This window comes from Perognathus longimembris, chromosome 2, assembly GCF_023159225.1.
Source record: "Perognathus longimembris pacificus isolate PPM17 chromosome 2, ASM2315922v1, whole genome shotgun sequence".
Lineage (NCBI taxonomy): Eukaryota > Metazoa > Chordata > Mammalia > Rodentia > Heteromyidae > Perognathus > Perognathus longimembris.
In genome coordinates this window covers 62,779,090-62,791,397 of record NC_063162.1, presented here as the reverse complement: position 1 = coordinate 62,791,397, position 12,308 = coordinate 62,779,090, and the positions used below count along the sequence as shown (strand labels likewise).

General features: G+C 39.4%; 1 protein-coding gene across 1 annotated transcript in view; it reads left to right on the top strand.

The window, feature by feature from the left end:
* The window catches only part of Washc2a (WASH complex subunit 2A), a 75,156-nt gene that overhangs the window by 18,509 nt on the left and 44,339 nt on the right, over window positions 1-12,308 (top strand). Inside the window, 8 exon segments of the mRNA XM_048339287.1 lie at window positions 3,281-3,379; window positions 4,410-4,491; window positions 5,019-5,087; window positions 6,144-6,262; window positions 7,167-7,224; window positions 8,533-8,592; window positions 9,133-9,309; window positions 11,382-11,507. Of these exon segments, the coding sequence (XP_048195244.1) occupies window positions 3,281-3,379; window positions 4,410-4,491; window positions 5,019-5,087; window positions 6,144-6,262; window positions 7,167-7,224; window positions 8,533-8,592; window positions 9,133-9,309; window positions 11,382-11,507 (790 nt within the window).

Below are 12,308 nucleotides of genomic sequence, written 5' to 3'. Positions count from 1 at the left end.
TCTATGTATGTGGTGCTGGGGAATCGAACTCAGGGCTTCATGTATATGAGGCAAGCACTCTTGCCACTAGGCCATATTCCCAGCCCCCCCAGGCTGGCTTTGAACTGTGATCCTCAGATCTCAGCCTCCTGAGTAGGTGTCAGCTACTGGTGCTCATCAGGTTGTTCAATTTTGTTTTATAATTTAACTTCCATTTTTTTTTTAAAAGAGGCTAAATCTAAGAAAGCCCAGTTGCTCAAATTGAACATGAATCTTCTCTCTTCTGTTTTAAAATTTAAGACAGTATAGTAGTAACATACAAATATTCACAAGGTAAAAATCATATCTTACTCTTATTACAGATGCCCTAATTTTTATATATCCAACAAAGAGTATATTCTTTTACAATATATTCATTTTCCTGCTCTTATATGTTAGCATTAAATTGTGTTAACATGACATTATTATTTTAAATAGTATTTGTAATCTGTTTGTAATCCTCCATATTTTGGGGGTGTTTTGCTGCTCCTGGGGCTTGAACTGAAGGCCTGGGCACTATCCCTGAGCTTCTTTTGCTCAAGGCTAGCACTCTACCACTTGAGCCACAGCTCCACTTCCTGTTTTTTTTGTGGTTTATTGGAGATAAGTATCTCTCAGACTTTTCTGTCTGGGCTGTCTTTGAACCACTATCCTCAGATCCCAGCCTCCTAAGTAACTAGAATTACAAGTATGAGTCTGATAAACTTCAATGTTTTTAAACATGATGATGTGTGATACTGTGGTAGTGTAGAGGTATGAGGGAAATAATCTATTTTTAGTGTATTATACACGCAGAAATTTATTGACTCTGTGAACCTGCTCATAGGAATGCAGTCTTACATGTGTGCTTCTTGATGTTGCTGTGTGATGGATATTATATATTCGGATTCTGTGATTTTCCTACAATTTCATCCACACTGGGATGTTGGTTGTCCCTGAACTCTTCAGCTCAAGTCTAGCACTCTACCATTTGAACCACAGCATCACTTCCGGTTTTCTGGTGGTTTATTGGTGTGATCGGAATCTCACAGACTTTCCAGCCTAGGCTGGCTTTGAACCGTGATCCTCAGATCTCAGCCTCCTAAGTAGCTAGGATTACAGGCATAAGGCACCGGCACCCGGCTTTGGGGTGATAGTTTTTAACAGAGGTTTTTTTTGGTGCAAGTGTTGGGGCGTGAGTTCAGGACCTGGGTGCTCTTCCTGAGCCTTTTGGTTTGTTTTTCTTTTTACTCATGGGTAGCACTTGAGCCACAGCTCTACTTCTGGCTTTTTACTGGTGTTTTTTTTTTGGTTTTTTTTTTTTTGCCAGTCCTGGGCCTTAGTCTCAGGGTCTGAGCACTGTCCCTGGCTTCTTTTTGCTCAAGGCTAGCACTCTGCCACTTGAGCCACAGTGCCACTTCTGGCCATTGTCTGTATATGTGGTGCTGGGGAATTGAACCCATTGCTTCATGTATATGAGGCAAGCACTCTTGCCACTAGGCCATATCCCCAGCCCATACTTCTGGCTTTTTAAAAGCCATTTATTGGAGATGAGTGTCACAGACTTTTCTACTGGGTCTGGCTTCAAACTATGATCCTTAGATCTCAGCCTCCTGGGTATCCAGGATTAGAGGTCTGAGCCGCTAGCACCTGGCTTAACTCGATTTTTGCTCCAATATTATATGTACTATGATGTAGATCATCCCAATTTGCACTTCAGTTTCCCTAACTGGGAACTATGTTTCACAAACTCTCAAATATCAATCAACTATCAGGATTTTGTGCTCTTTTGTTAGTACTTGGATTTTCTTGGCTGTATTCACAAATGTGGTTGGTTTCTATGATTTTAGTTCTCTGTATTCATTCATAAGCTATTTCTATGGAGTTATTAAATTTACAAATACAGTTTTAAAATAATACAATACAGTCATTAAAGGGATTGTGCTTACTTGTTTTTATTACTAAATTTAGACTGGTTTTGTGGCCCCCAGCTAACCTCAAAAGTGTAGTATTAATTTAGATTAGCATAGTGTCTGGCATAGCTTATTGATTTAAATAGCAGAAAACCTTTTTTTCTTTTGTTAGTGGTGAGGCCTTGAAGTCAGGACCTAGATACTGTCTCTAAGATTTTGTGCTCAAGACTAGTACTCTACCACTTCAAGCCACAGCTTTACTTCAAGTAATCTGGTAGTTAATTGGAGATTAGAATCTCACAGACATTCCTGCCAAGGCTGGCTTCAAACCGTAATTCTCTAATCACAGCCTCCTGAGTAGCTAGATTACAGGCATGAGACATCAGCACCCTTTTATAATGGTACAAATTAGAAAAGTGTGGAATCTTTGGAAACTTAGAATTTAACAAATAGAGTTGCGTTTAAGATCTCCAGTTCTTATCTCGACTTACTTTTCAGAAGTAACTGGTATTATGATATGGCAATGTATCTTTTTGAGTTTTTTTTCTTTGCTTCTATAAAATAGATCTATGTCTACACAAATGGTGTAGTATGGTAGGCAGGGACACAGAATCATAGTGAATTTGTCATTCTGCATGTTTTTACTGTAGCTACCCAGGTGTTACGCCTTATCCCCCACCCCACCCCCTCCGGGTACTGTGGCTTGAACTCAGGGGTCTCATGTTAGCTCTGCTTGTTTGCTCAAAGCTTGCTCTCTACCATGCCACAGCTCAGGTTTTTGGTAGCTATTTTTGGAGATGGAGTCTCATGGAATTTTCTGCCTAGGCTGGCTTTGAATCATAATTCTTTAGGTATGTCTCAGCTTTCAGAGTAGGATTATAAATCTGAGCTACTGACACTCAGCAAGCTTATTCCTTTAAATCATTACTTGATTTTAGTAAGATAAGAATACACTTATTTTGTTCATGTTCCTCTAGTGATGACATTTTGAGTATTTCAGTCTTTTGCTTTTCTGTTCTTGCTGTTATTCCTTATTAAGGAGTCAATCATTTGTTTAGATTCTGGTAAGTCTATCCTCTACCTATATTATTTATTCCAGCACATGTACTAAATGCTCCATTACTTGCATCATTACTAGCATAATCATCATTACCAAGGGGTTGGAGTTTCTTTGTGGTACTTAGGTTTGAATTTAAGTCCTTGTGCTTGCTAGGCAGTCACTCTGTCACTTGAACCATGCCTCCAGCCCTCCATCATTATTCTTTTAAAAATTGTTACCCTTTTGAAGGGGGAAAATTAAAAACAAAGTGACTATGTCTGTGTCAGCTTAATGACTTACATCTACTTGTTCTAATCTGGTGTGTTCTCAGCATAATACACGTATGAGTGATGAAGAAGAGGATGATGATGGTGACCTTTTTGCTGACTCTGAGAAGGAAGATGAAGATACTGAAGAAAACATTAAACCTGTAAGCTAGTAGAGTTGCTATCACTTTAGCAAAGTTTAGAAATGAACCTACAATTTATTCCTTGTTTTATCCTTGCATTTGTAACTACTTTATTTTACATTATGCCTATATTTTTACGTAAGATTATTTTTTGATGATATATTAGTTTTATTGTCCTTTTGACCAGATTCATAACTGAAACAACAAAGGAGGGATTATTTGGCTCACAATTTTAGAAGTTACAGTCCATGATGGTAGAAAGGGAATGGAGGAGCAGTTCATATCATGGCAGACAGGAACCAGAACGGAACAGTAACAGGAAGAGGCCAGGGAAATATACAGCCCCCAAGGATATGCCCCCATTCACTTGTCTGCCAGCCAGGTCCCATTTCCCACAGCTCCACTACCTCCCAATAATCTGTTCAGATTTTGAATGCGTCAGTGGACTATGATCAGAGCCTTTATGAAAAGTTTACCAGCTCTGAAAACAACTGGAGGTATGCTTTACTAATCTCATGTGTCATAATCCAATTAAGTAGATAATTTAGATTGGCCATCACAAGTCTGCTCTTACCAGTTCAACAGCCAAATACATCTCCTTAAACCATTCCCTTCCAGAGTTGGCTTCCAAAGACTCACATCCATTACACCCATTATATGACCCAATCTGCATTGGCCCCCCTCCATGAGTTCTGATAGCTTTAACTGTCTGATTTAAAAGTTTTAAAACAGTGCTTTTATCTGCCTACCTGCCACTCCTAATGAAGTATTAAAAAATAAGGAAATAAAACTTAATTTTCTTTTGAAAGAACATTTTGTGAATCCTGATCTTTGATTTCTGTAGAGTGCAAAGGTTTAAATAACATAATTGACATTTTGTGTATCCTGATCCTTGATCTCGATAGAGTAAATAGATTTAAGTTAACATAAATAAACCCTGTTTTTGTCTCAGTTCAATTTCTTTGCTATTGTTAACATGATTTTGTTAGGTGTCGTGAAGTAAATTGTACTAGTTTGTTATGAGTGATTTATCTTAATCTCTTGCTCATAGAAAAGACCTACATCATTTGCCGATGAGCTAGCAGCTCGGATCAGAGGAGATACCTTGAATCGACTAGAAGAAGAGCAGACAGGTGGGTCTTGAAGGCAGGACATTTAGATGGTTGGAGTTCCCTTTATAAAGTCTTATGTCACAAGAGGGCTAATTTGTAATTCTTGTTCCTTTTTATGTGGTTCATAGATTCCTTTTGATAGCTGGACACCAAACCCCACAAAAACTGTGCATGTGTACATGTACGTAATATTTTGCATGTAACTATATGGGAATTTCCAAGAGAACTCTGGGTAATAATTAAGAATGTCTGGCTTAATCTAATGTAGTATTTTCAATAGGAAAAACAATACACTCTAAGTATATTCTAGTTATTTACCAAGGTAGAAAGATATCAAAATAGTTCCTTCAGTATCTACAGTACTGGAGTGCACATGATTGGCAGGCTACTGCCTGACAAAGAGATACTTTAAAGTGTCTCCTGTGGACAAAGCACCAAGTTCAGTGCTCCCATGGAGCCGAGATTTGAAGTGTGTGTTGCTCTTAGCCTGATTCATAAGGATGCAGAGTATAGAAAATCAGTACAACACACTATGAAATGTTTTTCAGCCTTATCTTCAGGAGATGCAAAACCTCACAAGACATAGAAAGAGAAGGATAGAAGAATGCCTTCGGATGGTAGGCCTTTCCCTCACTTCCGTTGTTTTTCATAGCCTTTTGACTCAATGTTATGTAATTTATGAGTTGTCACTATTTACTTTCCCAAAGCATCTAAAAGTATGTTTTAGGATACTAATGGAGAGGTGAGTGAGCAGTAAAAAAACGAACAACAAAAAAAAAAAACACCAGTAAATATCTGAATTGTTAGATACTGTAGTATATATAATATCTAAATTATTAGATCTTATAGTATTTATTACCTGACTTTCTAGAATTTTGAGGGATATAGGAACTAGAAGATTGCTTGTTTTTAGTATAAATTATTAGCCTTTTTCATACTAAGCAGTTTTGTCTGTCATACTTTATCTTTTTTTTTTTTTCTTTTTTGCCAGTCCTGGGCCTTGGACTCAGGGCCTGAGCACTGTCCCTGACTTCTTTTGCTCAAGGCTAGCACTCTGCCACTTGGGCCACAGTGCCACTTCTGGCCTTTTCCATATATGTGGTGCTTTTCCATATATGTGGGAATCGAACCCAGGGCTTCATGTATACGAGGCAAGCACTATTGCCACTAGGCCATATTCCCAGCCCCCATACTTTATCTTATCACTGTCTTCCTATATGATTTCTGATCCATTTGTTTGCCCTTTCCCTAGATTTTGAATGTGGCAATTGAGGCATTGCCTTGCTTAGAAATAAGTAAGTCCAAGAATTAGTTGCCTAAGAAATTCATTTGTCAGCTTTTTGCCAATATTTTAATGAGATTCTAAAGAGCTTTTGAGTGACTTAGAAGATTGTTTAGTGGTTGGTTGTTTGAAATTCATCTATCTGCAGTCAAATGCCCCTTGTTAACTGTGGTTAGATAAACCCCATGTCAGGGTGGACATGTCGCCCAAGTGGTAGAAGATCTGTCTGTTTAGCAAGAGGCTCTGAATTCAAGCCCCAGTACTGACAAAATTCCCTGTCAATGTTATAGATATTGTAAAGGAAAAACCCTTGGAATTTGGGTTCTGAACTCATTTTTTTAACACTAATTCGATGCATCTTTAATGTGCAACATTATATTTGGTTTGGTAGATGAAGAGGACGACTTCTTTGCACCTCCCAAGCTGACTGATGAAGACTTCTCACCATTTGGCTCCAGAGGTGGCCTGTTCAGTGGAGGCCAGGGGCTTTTTGATGATGAGGATGAGGAGGTGAGTCAGCAGTATCTAGCAATGCTCTCTGCATTTGTTTTGTGAGTTTGTAAGGAAGAAATAGCTTTTTTTTTTTTTTTTTGCCAGTCCTGGGGCTTGGACTCAGGGCATGAGCACTGTCCCTGGCTTCTTTCTGCTCAAGTCTAGCACTCTGCCACTTGAACCACAGTGCCACTTTTGATTTTTTTTTTTTTTTTTTTTTTTACAGTGCCACTTTTGGCCTTTTCTATATATGTGGTGCTGAGGAATCATTCCCAGGGCTTTCATGTATACGAGACAAGCGCTCTTGCCACTAGGCCATATTCCTAGCCCGAAATAGCTTCTTATTAGATGTCCACTTCTACTTTACTATTTGAGGAATGTTGAATTCAGAAGCATGGAGTAATGGCTAACTAGGTTGGCTTGCTTTATCTATATCTTCTGTCACCTCTTTAATTCCTGGAAAGGCCCAAATTATTTAAGGTCTATTTTTCTAGTATCTTGACTTTTCAACTGATTTTCTGGCAGAAGAGCAAATAAATAGCTTCAAAATATTGGTACTTCTAGCTTGGTGCTGGTGGCTCTTGTCTGTAATCCTAGTTACTCAGGAAGCTGAGATCTCAGGATCATAGTTCAAAGCCATCCCAGGTGGGAAGTCCGTGAGACTCTTAACTCCAATTCATCATCAATAATTTGAAGTGGACCATGTGGCTAAAGTGGTAGAGCAAAAAACTTCAGGGACAGTGCCCAGCCCCTGAGTTCAAGCCCTAGGACTGGTGTGCATGCTGTACGTGTGTGTGTGTGTGTGTGTGTGTGTGTGTGTGTGTGTGTGTGTGTCCTTTTCCTTAGAAATCTTCAAATGTAGCTCTGTTTAGCTCTTCATATTTGAAATTTTTGGGGGGGTTATATTCTTGATTACAAACAGAGTGACCTCTTCAGGGAAGCTCCCAGTGATCAGCAGGTGGAAGCCCCTGTTAGTGAAGGTAAGCTGGAGTTGGGATCCAGTTTGTTTGGTTTTCCTTGCAAGTTTCCATTTCAGGAATGGAATACCTGAAGTTTTCCCAAGCCTTTTTCTTTGCTTAGCTGAGAACGGTTGTTTTTCCCAATGAACAGTCAAAAGCAGTTTGTCTTCACTATTTCTTGCTTGGGGACAACAACACTGTGCAATCCTCTGCCACTATTTTGCCTTATGAAAGAATTCATAAGAAGCCAAATAAAAATACTTAATGGCAGTGCTGAGAATACCTTTAACTCAATGAACCATTACTAATATTTTATATGTAAGTTAATGATTATGACTCCCCAGGCTGGCATATATCAAAATCACTTGTAGGAATTTTTGAAAGAACAAAATATGTTTTAAAAACATAACAGTTTTTTGCTGGGACTGTGACCCAAGTGGTGAAATGCTTACTTAGCAGGCATAGGGCCCTGAGTTCAAACACCAGCATTGCCAAAAAAAAAAAAAAACAATAAAAAACAACCCCTACAACTTTTATTAGTTTTGAAGTAGTCATTTCTTAGAAATTATTTATTATATTCCACAGCCTGCCAGGCCACAGGTGCTTGGTGTTAGAGACCTTCCTCAAGCATGATGTAATGTTGGCTCACTGACCTGTTTCTACATTCTACTTTCTGGCATCAGAGATTCACCACTCTTGTTTCTCCATTGCTATTTTCATCTTCATGGTTTTCTCTGCCATCTTCAACTTCTATTTTTCCTTTTAGCCATTCATTACATCAAGGTGACATGGGAAGAGATTTTGAGAGATTCTGCTTGCTCTGTCCCTGTCTAGCAGGCACCAAGGTCCCCCTAACCCTGCTGTTTGATCACAGTGAGCCTGACTTTCCATGCAAGTCATAGTTTGGACTGTGTTAATCCCAAGGAAAAATTTCTGGTGTGGGCAGAATTGAAGACTCTCTGGAGTTTTAAAATGGCTTATTTAGGCAAAGTTTTTTTTTTTTTTTTTTTTCTTGTTTTGCCAGTCCTGGGCCTTGGACTCAGGGCCTGAGCACTGTCCCTGGCTTCTTTATGCTCAAGGCTAGCACTCTGCCACTTGAGCCACAGTGCCACTATAGGCTGTTTTCTGTATATGTGGTGCTTGGGAAATTGAACCCAGGGCTTCAGGCAAGCACTCTTGCCACTAGGCCATATTCCCAGCCTAGACAAAGTTATTTTTAAGAGATCTCTGCTAGGTATATTTTGTGTTGCATCTACCTCAGAAAATGTGTCTTAAACAAGGAAAGTTAATTTCTTTGTGAAATAATTGTTCCTTTGTTCCCCATTCTAGGGTCTTCATCCTTCAAACCTGGAAAGAAAATCCCTGCAGGAGCTGTTTCTGTTTTTCTGGGTAACAACATGTAATTTCTTAAAACCAAAATGATTTTGTCAGTTTTTAAGTTTTTAAGTTTTAAGTTTTTTAAGTTTAAGTTTTTAAGTTTTTAAGTTGTTATCATCTTAAGGACTGACTGGAAAGTAGGAGGTATATGCGAGTGAAAAGGCATTGAACAGCTTATAAAAGTTCTCATTTACTGATGTTAGTTTTCTCTTATTAGAAATGAGTGGATTGGAGCTGGAAGGGTTGCTAAGCGGTAGAGCACTTGCTTAGCACGAATGAAGCCCTCTCTATTTGATTCCCAGCACTGCAAAGGAAGAAGAAGGGAGGGAGGGAATCAATCAATCATCCCATTAATCAATTGCCTTGGACTTTCTGTCTTTAAGAAGTCAAAAGTGTCTAGAGTATATTCTCTAGCAGTAGGAGAGATTATTTGTGCCCATAAGTATGTTTTGCGGTTGAAACTAAAAACTTCTTGGCAGTTGTTGGTTGTATTTGTGGCCAGGAGACTCACATTGGCTCTTAATTGTGACTATCTTTTTCTCTTCACCCACAGGGACACTGATGTGTTTGGGGCTACCTCTGCCCCATCTCTGAAGGAACCCCAGAAGCCCACACAGGCTACTTCAGGGAAGAACCTACACCTCCCAGCTCCTGCTGGCCTTTTTGATGATGACAATGAGGATGAGGATGACTTTTTTGTGGCATCCAACAGCAAACCTTCTAAGACAGGGTACGTACCTATTCCAGCTTATTGATTCTAAGAACAGAGCCAGCCAGAAAAAGAATGTTAACTTTAAAAAGGATATAGGTCCCCAAGTTGTTCTGTGTCTTTTGAAGTTCTAGAATTGCTTCTTTGTGTGTGTGTGTGTGTGTATGTGTGTGTTTTACTGGGGTTTGAACTCCGGGTCTTGTGTTTGCTTGGTTGGCTCAGTACCACTAAACTATGCCTCTAGCCCTCCCTTACATTAAAGAATGGATATTCCAGGGATTCAGTCAAAACAAAGATTCTGATTGAATGGGTCCTGAATGAAGCTTAAGAGTCAATTTTTCTAGCAAGCTCCTGTTGGTCAGAGCATTTTGTAGGTCACACTTGGAGGAAAAAGACTTAGGTGGGTGCTTTTCCCTCAGGAAAGATAGACCACAGTTTTCAGCAACCTGAAAAAGGAGAGGGTGGCATGGGAATAGACAGAACAAGAACCCATTCCGAAGCAGGCCTATTTGCAGTAGCTCTCCTGTGGTTAGTGTGGAGAGGAGGGGTGGAAACAGTGGTGCCAGGAAGAGTGACAGCCTTGTCAGTTTAGATAGGATAGGTGGCTGCATAATGCATTCCATTCTAGTGGTTAGAGATGTGGTTCAGGTGGTAGAGCAACAGCCTGTAAGTGAAATGACAGACACCAAGTTTGAGTCCTGGTCTCAAGACAAAAAAAAAGGCCAAAAAGAAATAATGTATTCAACCCTAAAAAGATCAAAATGACAGGGAGTGATGTTTCTTGTGCTCCTGAAGGTCTGTTATACACTGCTTTCCCTGAGCAGTGTCTCCAAGCACACTCATGCCTCATGATGTACAACAGTGCTCATGGGAACAAAAGATTGGATACTCTCTAGGTGTCCATCAGGAGGGTGAGCTGTGGGCCTTCCATTCAGTGGAACTTTGCTAAGCTGCTATAAAGAATCAGGTGCAGGCAGATTGGGAAGATTTCCTAGGTTCATTAACTAGAAAACACAAATGGCAAGACAGTTTGCTTAGGTTGTCGTCTATGTTAAGGTCTTGTTTTCAAATAACTGGAGGCTAACTTTTGGTGAAATTAGAAGTAGATACAAGCCTGTTGTGATGTCCTTTGTATTTGAGTAAGGAAGTGGTGATATGGGTGATTCTGGAATCTACTTTTGTTGACTACTGTGTAGTTTGATTTTGTTGTTGTTTTGGCTGTTTTTGAGACAGTCACTCTAGTAGCCTAGGCTGGCCTTGGCAGGCCTTGAACTCTCTCAATCTTCTAGCCTGTCTCCTTCCTAAAAGCTGAGATTTATAGGCAAGTGCCACTATTCCCAGCAGTGTTCGATCTTTTACAAACAGCCAACTTTCATATCTCAGATTCCTGGAAAGACCGATTTGATAGCCTTTTAAGTGATCCTTGTTTTTGTAGGTCTGTCTAATTTTAAGTCTCAGGTACTCTAAGCAGAGGATGCTGCTGCTTGGATAAGTGTATCAGCTAGATCATTACATTATTTTTCCTGTTTTATTTGAGCTGCTGTTGTGCTCTGAAAAATACTAAGGCTCCAGGCTCTGGTAGCTCAAGCCTGTAATTCTAGCTACCCAGGAGGCTGAGATCTGAGGATCTTGGTTCAAACCAGCCTGGACAGATCAATCTATGAGACTCTTATCTCATTTAACCAACAAAACTAGAACTGAAGGTATGACTTAAATGTTAGAGTTCCAGTCTTGAATGAAAAAGCTAATCAAGAGTGTGAGGTCTTGAATTTATGCCAAATTATTGGTACCAAAACAAAATCCAAAAATAACAAAGGAATGGAGCTTGTATCATAGAAGCAGAGTAGTTAACTAGTATTTACCAAGGCCTGGGTTTATTCCTTTCTCTGTACCATAGGTAAAAGGAAAGAAAGATAAAACTACCAAAGAAAGGGTTTGGTCCACTTATTATTTGTATTTCTTTGTAAATAAGTCAAGAAATGATGCCTTTCCTAAATTATCTGTAGGAAGGAAAACATTTCTTATTTGATCTGTGAGTTTTGTGATAAGATTTTACCCTGGTGTAATTTTATGCTGTGATTTTCTTTTAAAGACAAAGTCAAATCTACTTCCAGTGTCTTTGATGATGAGGAAGGAGATCTGTTCAAAGAGAAGTTGGTATCTTTGCCAGAAACTGCTGTGGATCAGATAGAGGAGAAAGAAGCAAGAGCAGAAAAAAACGGTGAGCAGGAGGGAGTAGTAAAGGGAAGGAATGCTGATGTGAGCATCTTGAATCCAGAGAGAAATATAGTTCCCTTTCAAGCATAAAATTGAAAGGAAAAATGCAATGAGCTCCCCATTTAACTGCCATCCAGTTCAGAAATTGTTAGGATTTTGACAACTATTTTATGTATCTGAACCTTTCTGCATACATGTTTTTCTAAAACTAGTTGCAAGTAAATTGTACTCACAGTTTAATTTTACCTCCAACTTCATTAAGCATCTCTTCAAAAAACTGCTGTATGGGGCTGGGGATATGACCTAGTGGCAACAGTGCTTGCCTCGTATACATGAGGCCCTGGGTTCCATTCCCCAGCACCAATTATACAGAAAATGGCCAGAAGTGGCGCTGTGGCTCAAGTGGCAGAGTGCTAGCCTTGAGCAAGAAGAAGCCAGGGACAGTGCTCAGGCCCTGAGTCCAAGCCCAGGACTGGCCAAAAACAAAACAAAACAAAACAAAACAAAACTGCTGTATAACCACATGCCATGATCGATAGCTGTGAGGTTAGTTCTTAATTCTAGAGTTGAATCTTATCTCCAGTTCATGTTCACTTGGTCCAGTTTGCCCCAAGATGTCTTTGTAAAATCATGCCTAGCAATTGTAATACTTATATAAAATTATCTCACATATAATTAAATTGTTTCTTTTCCTAAAAATGTCCTTCACAGCACTTTTTGGTTGTGTTGTTTTTTAAGCAGTCTGAGAGCCAGGCAGTGCTTTTTGCATTGCATTTGGTTGTTCTTTCTCATACCTCCTATT